Genomic DNA, 20,222 nt, shown 5'->3' with positions numbered 1-20,222 from the left:
GGAGCTGTCAGTAAAGCGTCTCTATATAGGCAATGCTACAATGATCCCTTTTCGCGCCAATTCCATTCGCGTTCTTTTTTGTTGGGAAGGTATCTCAAACGTGAAGCAAGGTACGAGTGTGGCAAAGTGGCAAAGCATTTCTACTGAACAATGAGATGTCCAACATCCAGAAATCTAACATCATCACATTTTCGCTTTTGCATTGGGGGGAATCCAAAATATCCCCAAATGGTCTCATCTGTACAAAATAATGGATGTGATGGTATTTTTTTTTTTTAAATCCCATTGTTCCAAACAAGTTATATTGATGGGCAATCTGAGTTGGTTGGCAACACAATCACAGCTGCCGTGGCATTTGGAACTGAGTTCACTCAGCAGAATTCACACAAACCTGAACACTTCCACTTACAGAATACCAAGAGCTAGTCATTTTACACTCACCCTCGCTGTGCAAAAGGGCAATGCACCCATACCTGTTCCTGGTGGAAAGCTGTCTTCTGTGAAAATTGAGAGGAAGTTCGAATGCCTACAACCCACTAGCCTGCCTGTGTTCATCCTATTCCGTCCAAAAAATATGAATCACTTCATCAAGGTACCTGAAGGCTGCTGGCGCCCCTGGAACAGTATTCGTCGTGAGGGAGAGAAGCATAAGTAAACTAGACGGAGGAATGGGAAGGCCCCAACACTATATTTTGGATTGGATTCAATTTTATTGTCCTTTATTATATGAATCCTTTCCAGATATACAAGCAGCTGTCCATGAGATAGCTGTAAATTGATTATGGGATGAACATAACCGAGACCACACCGACCATCGATCGCCCATTGATGCTAGTTACAGAATAAGGTACAGAATAAATTAGAGCCGGCACCGATGACCCAGGGAAGGTGGAGCCCACAATAGTCCCTTGTTGGCTGTGGATGAGGTGATAACCAAGGGATGCGAGCAGTCAAACTAGCAAGACGACTAGGGTGGGGGAGGGATGGAGGGAGAGGAAATGCAAGGGTTACTTGAAGTTAATGTTCATACCGATGGGGTATAAGCTGCCCAAGTGAAATATGAGGTGCGGTTCCTCCAATTTGCGGGTGGCCTCACTCTGACAGTGGAGGACCATTGTGGGCTCCACCTTTCCTGAGTTATCGGTGCCAGCTCTGATTTGTTCTGTACCTTTTCATACCTCTAATTTTTCCTTCTCACCTGACTCTCAGTCCGAAGATGCGAAACATCACCTTTACCTTTTCTCCAGAGATGCTGCCTGACATAAATTTGGGCCGGGTAATTCCAACATGATATCTGTCCAGATAATTGAACCGACGTAGAATGAAAGCTCAAGCTTTCATTTTAATTTGAAGCATCTTATGGCCAGAAACTGCCACTATATCATGAAATTTGTGCAAATCGTTATATACTTTCGCCAATCTCTTTATCGGAATCATCCCCATCAACATCAAGGCAAGTTTCTGCCAATTGTGCCATCTGAGATGTGTTGAGTATCAAATATTACACCCAGAATCCTGGGTAGGCTGGCATGTGTAGCTAGACACATTTATTCATAACAGCCTGACTTGCCATGACCAGCATAGACTGAAGCCTTCACTTAAGTTTATTTCTCATCCTGCAGCTAAAGCTGAAACCAAAACCTTTGCTTGCAGTTTCAAACACACGGATTATTGGAACAAATTTCAATTATGCGCAAAAATGCAGCTTTCGTACACTTTAATAAGTGCATAAGGGAAGTTTTATACTTGGCCACGTACAAATGATTTGCGCAAAGATTTGGACATAACGCTACCAGACAACACCAGCAGTTTTCAGTTCATTTTCCAATTGTATCCCTTGTGGAAAGTCCAAGCCACAATCTTTTAAGAGAATCATTGCAAACTTACTTTAGATGTAGTACGGACTTTTTTACTCCTTTGTTTCTTCAGCAGTTCTTCATGCTCCCGAAGCTTCATCAATTCTTCATGCTGTCTGAGCTTCAACAAATCCTCATTGTCTCCCAGCTTCAGTAGGTTTTCATTTACCCGCAGCTTTTCCAGATCTTCCTGCTGTCTCTGCTTTTCATGATCATCAAGTTGAATAACTCCCTCCAGGACCGTGTTTTTCCCCAATACCTTTAATTGAGAGAAACAGTGCGTGAGGCGGGTCTTTTGGAAAATGAGTACAAAGTGGATTCAAACAACAAATGCTGCTTCCATGACCTTTTTGTTCTATTTTAGTAAAATGATTATGGCCTTTGGCAACTGTGAATCATTAACTCTAGGTGAGGAAGATGTGGGTTCAAGACTCACAAGAAGAAGGGTTTTGGCCCAAAACGTTGCCTATTTCCTTTGCTCCATAGATGCTGCTGCACCCGCTGAGTTTCTCCAGCACTTTTGTGTACCTTGGGTTCAAGACTCACTTCATCAACCTCAACCATGTGGCCTGTGTGCTGCATTGTGGAAGATGGTGACCTTGAGACGAGATGCGAACCTCTTCTGCAAGTAGTTGTAAAAGATCGCATGGGACTAATCTAATGGTATGAATCTAAAACCTTACCCAGGCTGAGTGCACAAGCGATTCCAGACTTGGATTCCTGAACTGACCTGACTCTTGCCTCAAGTATAATAATGCTAAACATACCATTCACATGCTGGTAACATTAAGCAAGTCATTCTGACCTGGACAAAGTGATGAGCTGGACACCACACTGTGGCCCAACGGGACCCGGCCACTAAGGTTTCATGAGCATATCTCCAAATCTGATGAAGGACATTATTGCCATAGAGGGAGTGCAGAGAAGGTTCACGAGACTGATTCCTGGGATGTCATTACTGTCTTATGAAGAAAGACTGGATAGAATTGGTTTATACTCTCTAGAATTTAGGAGATTGAGAGGGGATCTTATAGAAACTTACAAAATTCTTAAGGGGTTGGACAGGCTAGATGCAGGAAGATTGTTCCCGATGTTAGGGAAGTCCAGGACAAGGGGTCACAGCTTAAGGATAAGGGGGAAATCCTTTAAAACCGAGATGAGAAATTTTTTTTTCACACAGAGAGTGGTGAATCTCTGGAACTCTCTGCCACAGAGGGTAGTTAAGGCCAGTTCATTGGCTATATTTAAGACGGAGTTAGATGTGGCCCTTGTGGACAAGGGGATCAGAGGGTATTTGAGAGAAGGCAGGTACGGGATACTGAGTTGGATGATCAGCCATGATCATATTGAATGGCGGTGCAGGCTCGAAGGGCCGAATGGCCTACTCCTGCACCTAATTTCTATGTTTCTATATACACCCAAGCCCATACCGTCAGCTCCCGCTATCGAGTAGCCCACAACCACATCCAAACTAGATAACCGGGTCATTTATTTAATTGCAGCCCCGTGGTGCAGAAACTGGCACCCTATTTCCTGCATTAGAACAATCACTCCAGTTCAAATGTAAACCATTGTCCCAGCAGAGGCCAGGACACCCTCGACCACTGCTCCACATCAATAAAAAACACCTACCTTCTGCAGCTAACCTGAATGACTACGGCACTGTCATGACTGACTTCACCAGCGAGTGCGTAAAGGAGTGTGTGCCGAAGAAGACAATCCAAGTGTTTCCCAACCATGGATGAACCGAGAGGTACATTCACAGGTGAAGGCTAGGTCTGCTGTATACAAGTCAGACGATCCCAAGCAGTACAAGAAGGCCCGCTATGATCTTCGCAAAGCTATCAAGGAAGCTAAGAGATAATACCGGGACAAACTTGAGCCCCGGTATAATCATTCGGACACACACAGAATGTGGCACGTTCTGAATATTATAGCTTGCTGTAAAGTGAAGTCAGGCAACATCACTGTTGGTAGTGCGGCCCTGCCTGATGAACTTTATGCTTTCTTTGCTCGCTTTGAGCAGAAGGCCCCTCAGACTCAAGTGTGCCTCTTCCCAGAGTCACTGTTGCAGAAGTTAGATCGGCCTTCCTGAGGGTGAACCTCAGTCTGGCCCGGATCTTGTTATACAACTAATGTGCCTCTTGAACTGGGCTGAAGATTTTAACGAACTTTTTTTTTTAAGTGTATTTCAAAATAACTGAAATTGATGCACTAAAATGATCTTCAGTGCCTTTTATTAAAATTTCATCTGAAAACATATTTGAAGACCCCAGTTTGTGTCAGAAATCAGGCGTCAACGAAACACTTTTCTCTCTATGGTACACAAAAAAGCTGGAGAAACTCAGCAGGTGCAGCAGCACCTATGGATTCTCCTACTCTCTCTGGAGGCTCCATAGATGCTGCTGCACCCGCTGAGTTTCTCCAGCTTTTTTGTGTACTTTCGATTTTCCAGCATCTGCAGTTCCTTCTTAAACACTTTTCTCTCTATAATTGGACAGAATTTTCACCACAGCTGTGCTTCCTGAATATATGTATTTTGCAACCTTCTCCCAAACATAATCTGCCCATTCTGAACAGATGTTATTTGCATATTCTACAAGAATATAATATGTGCATTGCAGGAGCTGAAGAATAGAGGGGTCTATTTCTTTAACTTGTGACAATACAGACTCCTTTTACTGCTGATAAAAGAAACCACAGAATATTTGTCTACCTTTGATTTTTCAAGCATCTACAGTTCTTTCTCAAACATATCAGTAAGACGTGTTCTTTGATCAATGACTTTGAAAACTGTAATCACTGCCACTTGTGATTCCGGTTTCTTTGTTGATAGTTAGTTATCCAAAGCGCTTTGTCGAGTATGCTTTTTTTCTTTCAACATTCACATCTTCATTCTGATCAAACTCCTGGTTAATTTAAATCTTATTCTTCTTGTTATTTTGGGGCTTAATTTTTTTTTTAACCGATTAAATGTTTGTTAAATGCGAACGACGAGTTTTGTGCATTTTATCAGACGTTTTTTTCCTGCTACCACCTCAACGACAACTTTGATGTGGTCAAACAACTCACGAAACGTCACTGGGGCATTACTAAGCAAGATTGGACAATGTGCCAGGCAAATAAATAGATATCAGAACAAGCATATTCAAAGAATTGGAATTTAAGGAGCAACTTAAAGGAGATGACAAACGAGAGGGAGAAGTTTTGAGTGTGAACCTGGGAAAGTGCAGATGAACACACAGTGTTGCAGAAACAAAAGCCAGGATGTGCAAGAGGCCAGAACTGAAAGACTACTGAGATTTTGGAGGGTTGTTACAGTATGTTGCAGTAAAAGGAAGGGGCAAGACTATGAAACAGCTTGCAACATGAATGAATACTTTTGTTGAGCCAGGATCCAATGTCGATCAATAGCCAAATAAACTGGAATCAGCACTTGTGATTCTGGTTTCTTTGCTCACAGGTTACCCAACAGGTGGGCAGCGTGGTGGTGCAGCGGTAGAGTTGCTGCCTTACGTCGCCAGAGACCCAGGTTCGATCCTGACTACAGGTGTTGTCTGGACGGAGTTTGTACATTCTCCCTGTGGCCTCGTGGGTTTTCTCCGGGTGCTCCGGTTTCCTCTCAGGCCGCAAAGACGCACAGGTGCACCTCACCCAGAGAGTTGTGAATCTGTGGAGTTCTCTGCCGCAAAGGCAGTGGAGGCCAATTTACTGGATGTTTTCAAGAGAGATATATCTCTTAGGGCTAAGGGAATCAAGAGATATTGGAAAAAAGCTGGAACGGGGTACTCATTTTGGATGATCAGCCATGATCATATTGAATAGCGGTGCTGGTTCGAAGGGACGAATGGCTTACTCCTGCACCTATTTTCTATGTTTCTAGGTGCACTGAATCGGCTTCTAGTGTGTCGGATAGTGCAGGGGTACAGGGTGAACGTTGGTCGGCACGGGCTCGGTGGATCTAAGGGCATGTTTCCACGTAGTATCTCTAAACTCCCAACCCCCCCCCCCACTCTTACTTGCTATGACCTCTAGTTTAGTTCCCATGTAAAGGAAGTCATATTGTAGAACCTTCCATAGTACTTGCACCATCATTGAGGATTCAATGGAAAGTCACATGCGGGCGTTAATGCCACAGTGGACCACAGGTAAAGCATCTTGGTGTCGATGCCATCCGCGATGATTGGGCCTGAAGCAACACCAGTTTGCACTGTCCACCAGCACAAGTAAATTTACATGCAGCCAATTCAGATCAAAAGCATTTATTCGCTGCACAAAGGTACACAATGAATAGACTCCCAGCGGCCTCAACACAGCAGTCTTGCAGGGATTCTCGACTCTGCCTTGCTCCAGTACACAGGAGTGACCTATTTGCATCATTGTGGGCTCAATTATGAATCGGTAACAGCTGACTTCTTCTACAGAGTTTAAATATGGCAAACATAAACAGTAATTCCAATACAACTGAGTCACCATTGTGCATTGCCAGAGTGCTCTCCTGTAGTTGCTGGCACGTTATTAGTAGCAATCCTCACTCACAGTTCATCTGGGTTGAATAACAGTGAAGTTATTGTCTGGAGACTCCAGTCTATTGTTGATACTATAACCAAATGAAGAGCATAGAAGCAGAAGGGAGTTTGATACATTAAGCAATAACCATACCTGATGGATTTCCATCTATTTTGGACCACAGATTAGGAATGAGAATTTTTGAATGGTGACCGACTAAGAAAAATGGAAGTGTAAAAAGATCTAGAGTCCATGCACAAAGTTCACTAAAACAGTCAGGTACAATTTTTTTAAATTATTGTAACTAATCTTTACATCTCAAAGGCTGGAATGATAAAAGCTCCAGGATTTTAACCCACTGATGAAGAATGAAAAACACATTGCACAACTGCATATTGTCTGCACACATGTTAGACACAAAATGCTGGAGTAACTCAGTGGATCAGACAGGATCTCTGGAGAAAAGGAATAGGTGACATTTCAGGTCAAGACCTTTCTTCAGAAGGTCTGAAGAAGCGTCTCAAACCAAAGTGTCAACTATTCCTTTTCTCCAGAGATGCTGGCTGTCCCGCTGAGTTACTCCAGCATTTTGTGTCTATCTTCGGTGTAAACCAGCATCTTCAGTTCCTTCCTATGCATGCAAGTAATGATGTTTCCATTATGCTCGAGAGTATGACAAGTTTCAGTAGTACATGTTGTAGCTCGTACACAGTGTTGGTGGTGGAAGGAGGTAGAGGTCAAACAAGTTAAAAAAACAAAGCAAAGTTCTAGAGGAACTCAGCAGGTCAAACAGTGTCTGTGGAAATAGAAGGATAGCCAACATTTCAGGTCAAGACCCTTCTTCGGGGACAAGGGGGTCAGTGGATAGGGATGAATGAAACAGAGAATCGTAGAGGGAATGGTCCCTGCAGTAAGGGGAAGATATGGGAGAATGTAAAAGGGAAGCAGAGGATTACTGAAGCCAGCTGAAACCAGCCAACTTGAGAGGCAGGACAATTTAAAGGTAACCAGTGGATTGGGTGTGTGATCAACATTGGCTAATAGAGCAGCAAATTAAAGGAAGCTAAGTGTAATGTAGCAGCTGTATCAGTCATATTTTTATGGGTACCAGCACACATTGGCATTAGAGGAAACAAAATGGCAGATAAGGTAGCAAAAGAGGTAACAAAAAGAAGTAAGATTGATTTAAGTATTAACATAGGTAAAACTGAAATCAAAGACATTATTAAGCAAAGACTGAAGGAAAGATGGCAAAAGCAATGGGAGGAAGAGCGGAAAGGACGGTGGTTCTACAGAGTCCAGAGGAAAGTGGGAAAGATGAGATGTGCAGGAAAGAACAGAGAAGAGGAGACAGTGATTTCAAGAATTAGATTTGGACACACTGGTCTGAACAGTACACTTTTTGTAATGGGCAAGCATAATACAGGCAGATGTGAATACTGTGGGCAAGAGGAAACGATAGAGCATGTCATTGTACATTGTGAGAGGTATGAGGAGGAGAGAGAACGGATGAGTGAGCAGTTCAGAAAAGAAGGAGTACAATTTGATTTGGTAGATATTTTGCAAGGGAGTTCAAATAAGTGCTATCAAATCCTGATGCTTTTTCTTAGGGTAACCAATTTGTTCGGAAGGATATAGGTTATTAGAATATGTAATGGTGTTGTTTGATCCACACTCCATGCCAGTTGGTGGCGGTAATGCACCAAAAAAGTTGTTTGCCAACCGCCAAAAAACACTATATAGAAGAAGAAGGGTAGCAGCTGTATGGAAGTAAAGGGGTGTGTCTTTGCCACAGGAAGCTGTGCCAGGTTGGTGACTACAGAGGAGGATATGGTAGAGTCTGCTCTTGTGTGTGAGTCTTGTGGGATTTATTTCTTCTTTCCTTCAGGTAAATTGGTACAGTGCTCCTCCTGCAGGATGTGGGAAGTCAGGGAAACTGTTGGTGGAGGAGAGAATTGTTGATGCTGGTTTAAACTGAAGACAAGACATAAAAAGCTGGAGTAACTCAGCGGGACAGGCAGCATCTCTGAAGAGAAGGAATGGGTGATGTTTCGTGTCGAGACTATTGTGTGCCCCATTACAGGAAAGATGTAGAGGCTTTGGATCGGGTGTAGAGGTTTATCAGAAAGATTAGAGTGTATTAGCTACAGGGAGTGGTTGGACAGACGGATTTTTTTTTCCCTGGAACGTCGGAGGTTGCAGAGACCTCCAGCTTTTTGTGTCTATCTTCGGTTTCAAATGTCTTTTATTGCCATGTGTACCAATTAAGTGGTTTAAACCAGCATCTGCAGTTCCCTCTTACACTATAGAGATAAACAGTCGCATACAAGCAAGAGGAAGATTGAACGATTCAGAAGGTACACAAAAATGCTGGAGAAACTCAGCGGGTGCAGCAGCATCTATGGAGCGAAGGATATAGGCAACGTTTCGGGCCGAAACCCTTCTTCAGACCCATTGAAAGATTCAGACCCATCTGAAGAAGGGTCATAGAAAATAGGTGCAGGAGTAGGCCATTCGGCCCTTCGAGCCTGCACCGCCATTCAATATGATCATGGCTAATCATCCAACTCGGTATCCTATACCTGCTTTCTCTCCATACCCCCTGATCCCTTTAGCCACAAGGGCCACATCTAACTCCCTCTTAAATATAGCCAATGAACCGGCCTCAACTACCTTCTGTGGCAGAATTCCAGAGATTCACCACTCTCTGTGTGAAAAATGTTTTTCTCATCTCAGTCCTAAAAGATTTTCCCCTTATCCTTAAACTGTGACCCCTTGTTTTGGACTTCCCCAACATCGGGAACAATCTTCCTGCATCTAGCCTGTCCAACCCCTTAAGAATCTTGTAAGTTTCTATAAGATCCCCCCTCGATCTTCTAAATTCTAGCGAGTACAAACCGAGTCTATCCAGTCTTTCTTCATATGAAAGTCCTGACATCCCAGGAATCAGTCTGGTGAACCTTCTCTGTACTCCCTCTATGGCAAGAATGTCTTTCCTCAGATTAGGAGACCAAAACTGCACGCAAAACTCCAGGTGTGGTCTCACCAAGACCCTGTACAACTCCAGTAGAACCTCCCTGCTCCTATACTCAAATCCTTTTGCTATGAATGTTAACATACCATTCGCCTTCTTCACTGCCTGCTGCACCTGAATGCCTACTTTCAATGACTGGTGTACCATGACACCCAGGTCTCGTTGCATCTCCCCTTTTCCTAATCTGCCACCATTCAGATAATGGTCTACTTTCCTGTTTTTGCCACCAAAGTGGATAACCTCACATTTATCCACATTGTACTGCATCTGCCATGCATTTGCCCACTCACCCAGCCTATCCAAGTCACCTTGCAGCCTCCGAGCATCCTCTTCACAGCCAACACTGCCCCCCAGCTTTGTGTCATCCGCAGACTTGGAGATGTTGCATTCAATTCCCTCGTCCAAATCATTAATATATATATATATCGTAAATAGCTGGGGTCCCAACCTGAAACGTCACCTATCCATGTTCTCCAGAAATGTTGCCCAACCTGCTGAGTTAGTCCAGCACTCTGTCCTTTTAAGAGAAAGACTGGCTGCATGCAATGCCATTTGATATATGTAATATTGTTGAAAAATCTTGCATATTTTGGGTACATGTGGTAGTTATTACACTTCACCCATCATACTTCAACTCAAAACTGAAGAGAAAATAATTTAAATGAAAAGCAGAGAAACCAATTAGAAACTGCCAGATAAGATATGACCACATTATTATAATCAGTGACCAAAATCTTCCAATAAAGGCAAGGTGACCAATCAACTCGATTAATATATTTTTTTAAACAAATTAACTGTTTTGCACAGCCATTCCCTGCATCTCAGCAACAAAAACATATACTATCTTTGACCGACTTTGCTGGCTTGTCTTGCACTAAACGTTATTCCTTTTCCACGTATCTAAACAATGAATGACTCGAATGTAATCCTGTATTGTCTTTCAGCTGACTGGTTAGCATGCCACAAAAGCTTTTCACTGTACCTCGGTACACGTGACAATAAACTAAATGAAAACGGTCCAAGCAGTTTGGAAAAAGAGAGATAAGAATTTCATGACAACTTGAATGCAGATTCACAACATCAACCAAATTTACTGCCAACTTCAACTATAAATTCTTAATCCATATCTATTACGAACCTGCCAACACAAACGGGTCAAATTGTAAGCCAATATCAAAAGATTTGCTGGGTGCTCCGGCTACCTCCGACACTCTAAAGACGTACAGGTTTGGCTAATTGGCTTGGTAAAATTGTAAATTATCTTAGTGTGTGTAGGATAGTATTAGTGTACGGGGATCGCTGGTCAGTGCAGACCTGTTGGGCCGAAGGGCCTGTTTCCACGCTGTATCTCTAAACTAAACTAAATTCAGTAAGAGTGAAGATTACAGGGAAGACCAGAAGTTAGCACCATGCGGCAGATTTAACAGACAACTTTTTATTTTGGATTGCATGCTGCAGGTTTTACAAGGAGGACTTGTGCAGGAGTAGAAAATATCAATATTGTCTCTTCATCGTCACAGTTGAGCAAAGGGATGAAGCTGTCGAAGCAAGGAACAGCAGATGCTGACTTGCCAAGGGACGATGCAATATGCCGGAGTAACCCGCTGAGTTACTCCAGCATTTTGTATCTTTCCAAAGTGATGAGGCTGATAGCTCACTGATTTGAAATCTGCCCTTCAATGTTGTTTTAAATATAAAACACCTGGACTACTTTTGTTCTGCTTGCACTGAAAGGAATAAGTACCTAAAATATTATACACCATTGAAGGATCGGACATGGCTGGTAGCATTCTCGTGGATTGCAGTACAACGCCAAGGGAGCACATGATCCAGGCCAGCATCCACAACAGAAGAGCTGGTGGCATCATCAGCGGTCCTCCATCTCGGATAGACCAGGCCACGACAACCCTCTCAAAACAAACATGTTAGCGTTATTTTACAATCAAAGCAGTTCCTCCAGTGTCCTGATAGCGACAGGTGTAGACCACTTTGCCCCTCGAGGGTCCTGCCTCAATCAACTGCACGGTGGCTAATATGTCCTTAAATTCCATGTATCCATCTTTGCTCCCTCGATCCATCTCTCGACTTACTTATCTGACAAGCTCCACTGATCTCAATCCTGGAGTTCCTATTATCCTGGCATCTTGGGACAGTTCCAGGTTATGACTACATTTTGCTGCTTGATCTCCCTGTGTTACCTGGCGTGATCTTGGCATTACACGCGCTGTTCTTGACTTGCCCTGATCTGTACAGAAATCCTTTAACATTAGAACATTCCTCATCATTCTGTGCTCAAGGCAACAATTTAACTCGCTAAGTCCTGCTATCCTTCTTGGTGAATCTGCTCTGCACACCCTGCAAAGCCAATACATCCTTCAGGAGCTGCAGTGCCCAAGAAGTTAATGCAGTGTTCCACATGGAATGTAACTGAGGCTCTTGACAATTGAAGCATACTTCTCTTCCTTTCTGTAAATCCACCTTTCTTGGGATAAAAGCCAGCATTACATTAAAGTTTTTGAATTCACCTCTGAATACGATTTGTATACCTGGAGCTCCAAAATGTCTACGTGAAAATGTTCCTTTTTAAATCAAGTAACTTACCTGGGATGCACAAGGTAGACCCTGTGTTACTGTAACAGCAACACGATTGTCTGTTTGCTCCGCATTTCCCAAAGCGTTTTGAGTCGCTGGACTGCTGACAAGTACTGGCTGATGATTGATTGTGCTACTCTGCAGGAGACTGTGGGAGCCCACAATCTCATGGCTGACAGAGCTGTTCGGTAAGATTCCAACTTGTCTGGTGTTGTCTTGTAACATGACATTGTCTACTAGAGCCGTCTGCTGCGGAGTTCTCCTGTACTCGAGGAGGGGCTGTTGTCCACCTGTGGGGACACTGGGATGATCTGGAATTCCATCCACACTGCTCATCTGGCTGGAATACTGTGAACAGATACAATCGTTAGACGTCACCCTGGGGGCTTCAATGAATGTCTGAGAAAAATATATTAATATGCAAAACAAGGGTCATTCTAATCTACAATAAAGCCTCGACTTTAGGAAGATCAATGTACGTGAGAGCACCAAACTATGAAGTGCTTACTGTCATCTGTGACTGCTATTTTGAAGGACACATTTATGGTTGTCCTCTCAATTTTCTCCCCGCCCAAAGTACCAATTCTTGTTGAATACTACTCCACTTTGACAAGGTTCCGCCTGTTAGGCTGCTTGGGAGAGTTAGATCGCACAGGAGCCAGGGAAAGCTAGCCGACTGGACAGTGAAATTGGCTGCATAGAAGGAAGGAGAGGGTGATGGTGGAAGTAGGGTCTCTGAACCAAAACGTCACCCATCCCTTCACTCCAGAGATGCTGCCTGTCCTGCTGAGTTACTCCAGCTTTTTGTGTCTATCTTCAGGTGATGGTAGAAGATTGTTTTTTTTCCAGACTGGAGGCCTGTGACTAGTGGTGTGCCTCGGGGGTCGGTGCTGAGCTTTATAGGGCACTGGAAAAGGCTGTATTTGGAGTAATAGAAAAAATCATACATTAGAGGGCATAGCTTTAAGGCGAGAGGGGCAAAGTGTAAAAAAAATGTGTCCCGCACATGTCTTTTAAAGAGTGGTGAGTGTCTGGAACCTATTTCCGGGGGATAGTGGCCCCCTGAATAAGATTCTTTTGTAGAGGCAGAATGATATCCATGATTTGTGTTAATATACAGGTAGATCAGAGATGGGCTTGGCACCTTGTTTTGCACACACATTGTGACCACAAAGGACCTGGATTTTCAACATGTTGAACATTTTCGCCGACCTGCAACGACCTATGATGGGTGCTGGCAGTCGCCGAAAAAGTTGTGTAAGTGGGACAGGCCCTTTACTAACCCTCTCAAGACCCTGATACCCATGTTTCCTCACAATTAAAAACAAATTGCTTGTCTTTGCTGTAACATTTTAGGTAGCCATTTCTACCTGAAACCATACTGACATTTTGATCTTGGTTGTGAGCCACTCTCATGACTGCAGTTACATTTTATATAATTGAATGGCATAATACAGGTCAATTGCCCCCAAACGGTAAACTTCCAATTTCAAATCAACAACTTGAATTCATCAGAATTTTTTAAGTCTGATGAGAATTTCCACTGACCTTTTATGACCTTGTGAGGCACTATAATATAGTTTACAACCAATGAAATTATTTTGGAATATACTGCAGGAAACCCAGTAGCCAATATGATTTTAGTTTTTTTTTTTTTTTTTAGTTGAGTTTATTTATTGTCACGTGTACCGAGGTACAGTGAAAAGCTTTTGTTGCGTGCTAATATAACCAGTCAGCGGAAAGACTATACATGATCACAATCGAGCCATGCACAGTGTACAGATACAGGGAATAACGTAAATAACCTTAGTGCAAGATAAAGCTAGCCATGATCACAGAAAGCTCCCGCAAGCAACAATGTATCGGGTATTCACTGTCGCCAAAGTACATTTAAAATGCAGTCACCATTGTGTAATGAAATAATGCAACAACGATACACAAGATCCCCAAATCCACCAATTTGTTTAGTTTAAAAAAAAACAATTTGTGATAATGGCCAAAATATGTTTTATATTAATTACAAAATTAATATTGGCCAGGAGCTCCTCCCAGCTCGTCAACGTGATGCGATGGTCAATTCCAAACCAAAACATCCCATATTACAATGGGACGGTGGAGATAAATAATAATTTTTAAAGAAATGCTAAATGTTACTAATCCAGGACTAATGCACGGAGAGGTCAAAAGGGTGAGCGAAATAATCCGTCAACAAGATGGTTCAGAGAACAAGGTTCTGCACAACCTTTTAAAGATGATGAGAGAGATTATGGAGGTGAGAATGGAGGGTTTGGTTTCGCAATGTCTATTTAGCATTTAAAAAACATTTAGACAGTTACGTGGATAGGAAAGGTTTAGAGGGATGTGGGCCAAATGCAGGCAGATGGGACAAACATAGATGGGCCAGCTTGGTCAGCAGGGCCTGTTTCACACTCTATGGCTCTATGACTCTAACTTAGACCCAAGAAGGAGGGACAAAAACAAAATCAGACTGCTGTGTATAGTTTCCAAATGGGAGAGAGAATCCGTTGCCAGGGGTGGTGAAAGCAGATAAAATGGTGGCCTTTAAGAGGATTTTAGATGGCGCACGGATATTCAGTGAATGGAGGGATGCGAATCACGTGCAGGCAGAGGAGATGAACTGGGCATTGTCTGGCACGGACATTATGGGCTGAAGGACTTGCTCCTGTGCTGTACTGTTTTATCTTCCTGCATCCAAACAGGACTGCAAGCAGAGATCAGTGGATAAGAAAGTCTTGAGTCACAGGAAAAATCAGTAGCAGAGCCCCTGAGTGATAATGAACCTAAGCGATGGAGAATCATATCCTAGGTATTACGATATTCTAATATCCCCTACAAAAATACCTGCCAGAAATTTAATTCCGAACATTTCTGGTGATCTGTTCTTGCCACAAGATCCAGTGTGGGGAGAGGCTTTCTTTGACCTGATGCTGATGCCATCTCAAATTCTGAAGACTGGGATCAGTCCCCAGGATTGTGTTTCCCCAGTATGTCTCATGATGAGTTGCACTTCGCATTCCATTGTGGGTCTGGACTATACTGAAAAGTATTTTTAAAAAGGTGCCAGTAACACCTTGGCTGGTTTCCCCATCATTAGAGGCACCACCTATAGTTTTGGATTGTCCTATTTCGTCTCGGTAACAAAATTGATGGTGTTTGTATTGGGAGTGTCATATAAATTCCAACACCCCCACCAGAATTTCAGGTAGGTAATGATCCACGGAAAAAAGTTTCTGTCCAAATTCCACTGGCATCACATAGTTTTCACACTCAAAATCAAGAGGACTTTACAATAGGTGGAAAACCCTTTACGTAGATGAGATTGAACTATTTTTTCCACCTTGCATCACAGTGAGGAATGTGGACGAGTCACTGTGGTGGATGTTTATGTTAAAATGTATTTTGTGTGTTCTGTTGCTTTTTATTTGTATGACTGACTTGGAAAATGAAATTCCTCGCACGTTGCAAAACATACTTGGCCAATAAAGTATTATTGTATTGTATAAAATGGCGAAATGAGCCATTGACCTGAAAGATTAATCATGTTCCCTTCTCCACAGATAGTGTCGAATAGTCTTTCAGGTTCCCAGCATCCACGCTATTTTGCGGTTATAAGATTTTAAAGACGAGCGCAAGAGGCTTTAAATAAACGTCCAGGTAGATTTAACGCATGTTGAAGCAGGAACATAACGGCACAGACAGCAATAATAAGCGTAGAGCAGCCACAAACCAAGGTCCGACGCTGAGTAAATGAGGTGTATTTTGAAGCTCAATTAACCTCACGGCGATTTAGGTTTAAGCCTGTCCTCTGGGGGGTTGGTTTTGTTTTTGGATTGGGGAAAATCTGTGAGAAATGTTTACGTAGATTCCGAAAATAAAACTGGATCTTTATTGAAGATTCGTGAAAGGAACGGGAGGGAAAAGGCCCGGGCTGCAGTGAGGAGTCGCGGGAAAAAATGACTCACAGTCCGCCTTTCATCTTCTAATTCCTCTAAAATTAACGTTTATAAATCATGGTGAGAGCGGATGCGGGGTGTTTTTTTGTGTGTGTGTGTGAGGGATTCAATCGTCTGTTCAGTGTGGAGTGCTGAGGCGATGTGTGGAGAGCGGGACGAGGCAGCCTGTCCCGGGCCCGGCCTAGGAGCGCAGGCGAAGCCTCCGGGCCGGGCCTTCCCCCTCCCCTCCCCCCTCGCCTCCGCCCCCTCCCCCGGATCCAGGCTCCGGGCGCCCACTCCCTCGGCTCCAAGTGAGGATCGAGTGACTCACCGGGAGAGGCGCTCCTCACAGCATTCGATTAGCTCCGGCTCCGTCCCGGCGACAAAAAATTAACAACAACAACACACACACACACACACACAAAAAGAGACAGCGACCGCAGCGGAAAAGAACACACAAGAGCTAGCGAGCACGCCGGGAAATGCCGCGTCCATCTCACGGCGGGATCTGAAGCCCGCGCCGCCATGACACTCGCTGGCAAATGCCGCCCGCCCACCCGCACTGCGCGCCGCCGCCATATTTGTTACTGGCGGGTTCCACCAGTTCGAGGAGCACATTAAGGCCACTCGGCCCATCAAGTCGACCTCACCAATCAATCATGGGAATAATGTGAATAACTTTAGTGCAAGATAAAGCTAGCCACGATCCATGATTGCCATAGAGGGAGTGCAGAGACGGTTCACCAGACTGATTCCTGGGATGTCAGGACTGTCTTATGAAGAAAGACTGGATAGACTTGGTTTATACTCTCTAGAATTTAGAAGATTGAGAGGGGATCTTATAGAAACTTACAAAATTCTTAAGGGGTTGGACAGGCTAGATGCAGGAAGATTGTTCCCGATGTTAGGTAGGTCCAGGACAAGGGGTCACAGCTTAAGGATAAAGGGGAAATCCTTTAAAACCGAGATGAGGAGAACTTTTTTTCACACAGAGAGTGGTGAATCTCTGGAACTCTCTGCCACAGAGGGTAGTTGAGGCCACTTCATTGGCTATATTTAAGAGGGAGTTAGATGTGGCCCTTGTGGCTAAGGGGATCAGGGGGTATGGAGAGAAGGCAGGTACGGGATACTGAGTTGGATGATCAGCCATGATCATATTGAATGGCGGTGCAGGCTCGAAGGGCCGAATGGCCTACTCCTGCACCTAATTTCTATGTTTCTGTTTCTATCACAGAAAGATCTATCTCTCCGTCCTAACCCCATTCTCCTTATAACCCTTGACACCCGTACTAATCAAGAATCTGTTTAAGAAGGAACTGCAGATGCTGGAAAATCGAAGGTACACAAAAAAGCTGGGAAGTGTTTCGGGTTTCGGACTTTTTCCTTCGCTCCATAGATGCTGCTGCACCCGCTGAGTTTCTCCAGCTTTTTTGTGTACCTAATCAAGAATCTGTCGTCTTATTCTTTTGTGTGGCGTGCACAGCCTAAAGTTGTTGGACAACTTGTTCTATTTGATCTTCCGTTTGTGCACGTCGAGTTGATTGCATTAGTCGAGACAGGGCAGACGTGACGGTTGCAATCTTCCACCCCAAGAATCTGTCCATCTCTGCCTTTAAAATACCCACTGACTTGGCCTCCACAGCTGTCTGCGGCAATGAATTCCACAGATTCACCACCCTCTGACTAAAGAAATTCCTCATCTCCTTTCGAAAGGTACGTCTTTTTGTCCCTAGACGATGGCCTCTTTTACCCGACCCTCCCACTACTGGAAACATCCTCTTTACATCCACTCTATTGAAGCCTTTCACTCTCCAGCGAGTACAGTCCCAGTGCTGTCAAACGCTCATTATAGGTTAACCCAATCATTCTCGTAAACCTCCTCTGGACCCTCTCCAACGCCAGCACCTCCTTCCTCAGATATCAGAATTGCTCGCAAAACTGCTCACAATAATCCAGATGTAATCTAACCAGTGCATTAGAAAGCCTCAGCATTACATCCCCGATTTTGTATTCCAGCCCTCTCGAAATAAGAAATTCCACAGATTCACCACCCTCTAACTAAACAAATTCCTCCTCATCTCCTTTCAGAAGGTGCCTCCTTTTAGTGCAGGACTTAGTGACGATCCTTAAAGTATGATCATTGTTACCATGTTAAGAAATATAGCAGTGTGTTTTGTGCACATCAAGATATCACAACCATATTATTATGATCAGATGATGTTGGTTTAAGTGATGCTGATTGAGTTATGTGTTGGCCTGGCTACCAGGGATAAGTGCCCTGCCCTTCAAAATTGTCCCATGGCATCTTTTGTCACTCATTTAGCAGAGAGTAGATGAGGCAGAATCTATCAGAATTAAAGGACGTTCCTTTAGGAAGGAGATGAGGACGAATTTCTTTAGTCAGAGGGTGGTGAATCTGTGGAATTCTTTGCCAAAGGCAGCTCTGGAGGCCAAGTCAATTGATATTTTTAAGGCAGAGAGAAAGAGATAGATTCTTGATTAGTACAGATGTCAGGGGTTATGGGGAGAAGGCAGGAGAATGGGGTTAGGAGGAAGTGCACCAAGGCAAATTCCTTGTATGTATACATACTTGGCTATTACAATTTACTCAATTCAATTAGATCAGCCATGGTTGAATGGCAGAGGTGATTTGATGGGCTAAATGGCCCAATTCTGCTCCTATGACTTAAGGAGAGCCTTATCTGCGCACCCAATGACTGGCACGGCCAAGATGTGCTGCCCATTAGAGATTACCGATCTTGAGCGTTTTAAATCACATTTTGTCATTTTTAATAATAAGGCAGCTATTGATAGACGTGCAGTGGCTACCTCAGGCCAATAACACCAATCTTTTATCTGATTTGAAGGTTTTAAAAAGTAAGTGCGGCGTGCGTGCGTGTATGGGTTATCTCCAGCCAACGTTCGCAAGATGGACATCAATGTCAGCGAGGAAGCTTTCTTCTTGGGTTCGAGGAGGTAAGACTCCCGACTGCATTGAGAACTGCTGCGTGGTCCGTATTCCAAATTTGGATAATCCAATTCAACTGCAGAAAATGAATAATTGGAGACCAATTAAAATTGGGCCAATTTTATTGAGGATGTACACAAAAACATTGGCGAAACTATGCCTTGACCTCGGGGCCCATCCAGGACACTTGGGGAAGACGGTGGCCAGCTCTCGAGGAATGCAAATATTCACACAAGAACTTCAGGGCGAAGTGGAGAAGGGTTCGATGTGAACAGCAGTTGAATACGAGTTAGTTGAACAAACGGCATTCTGACAAGACGGGTAATGGCCTCTGTTGCCCTCAGCCAATGGAAAGGGAGTGGCGGAGATGGGCGCCTGTGGTTGTCAAGTGCGGTGACGCAACCAATCCTGGAGAAGCCAGCGGGAGCCCTGCGACGAGTTTTCTTTCCTTTGTGAAGGGCAGGACAATACATGCAAGGAGGTCAGCCCTGGTCCACTCAATCGCTCTTCACTTGACACATCCACCCTTCCCTTGAACCAGTCCGGTGCACCTTTGCTGCTCTCTGTACATGCTTTGCATATTCCTGCACCTATTGTCTATTGAGCTGTTCAAAGCATGGAGTACTATTCATCTCTCTACGCTTCAAAGCAACGCCTGGCCTATTCAAGGAGCAGAGCAGCTTTATTTTCTGGTAAACGTCAGACACTGCATCTGTGCAGAGAGGGAAAGACTGAGAATTTTGGGCAGCTGAACGAAACAAGGCGTGTACAGATACATTGGGTCAGTAACCATTTGAAAGGCAGGTTCATTGTGTGCAGAGCCTTGGTGACATGGCTGTTCCACATGTTCTTTTAATTCTTTAACCGTCCCGATTTAGTCATGGGACCAGTCACAGAACAATACAGGACAGGAACAGTCCCTTCGGCCTGCCACCCGTATGCCGACCATGATATTGAATATAGACACAAAAAGCTGGAGTAACTCAGCAGGTCAGACAGCATCTAAGGAGAAAAGGAATAGGTGACGTTTCGGGTCGCGACACTTCTTCACATCTGCTGCCCGGATAAGTTCATGTCACGGTTCAGGGCCCGAGGTTGCAGCCGTTTGACATTATTCAGTGGAGTGCTCCTGATCATCCGGCTATTCCTCAGTCCCACCTCCTGCTGGTCTTTGGATACCTCCCCCCAACGCCCGGTACAGCACAAGAGCACGACTCTTACAATACACAGCAGCAAGCTTGAGCCTCTTCCGTTCCAATTTCATTGTCCTATCAGGGACACATGACAATAAACTCACTTGAACTTGAACT

General features: G+C 44.0%; 1 protein-coding gene across 5 annotated transcripts in view; it reads right to left on the bottom strand.

Moving 5' to 3' along the window:
* racgap1 (Rac GTPase activating protein 1) overlaps positions 1 to 16,492 on the bottom strand; it is an 85,226-nt gene extending 68,734 nt beyond the window's left edge. For 2 of the 5 annotated variants that reach the window (XM_055664624.1, XM_055664623.1), the window contains exons 1-3: positions 16,276 to 16,489; positions 12,001 to 12,339; positions 1,888 to 2,115 (exon numbers count right to left, since the gene is read on the bottom strand). In XM_055664624.1, the coding sequence (XP_055520599.1) occupies positions 1,888 to 2,115; positions 12,001 to 12,327 (555 nt within the window). In that variant the 5' untranslated portion in view covers positions 12,328 to 12,339; positions 16,276 to 16,489. Of the gene's footprint in view, positions 1 to 1,887; positions 2,116 to 12,000; positions 12,340 to 16,275 lie in introns of all 5 variants that reach the window. The other 3 variants (XM_055664625.1, XM_055664622.1, XM_055664626.1) reach the window with 3 other exon arrangements.
* Between the last annotated feature and the right edge of the window lie 3,730 nt (positions 16,493 to 20,222).

This window comes from Leucoraja erinacea, chromosome 40 (genome assembly GCF_028641065.1).
Source record: "Leucoraja erinacea ecotype New England chromosome 40, Leri_hhj_1, whole genome shotgun sequence".
NCBI lineage: Eukaryota > Metazoa > Chordata > Chondrichthyes > Rajiformes > Rajidae > Leucoraja > Leucoraja erinaceus.
The sequence above is the reverse complement of the archived record's forward strand: the minus strand, read 5'-3'. Positions and strand labels throughout refer to the sequence as shown.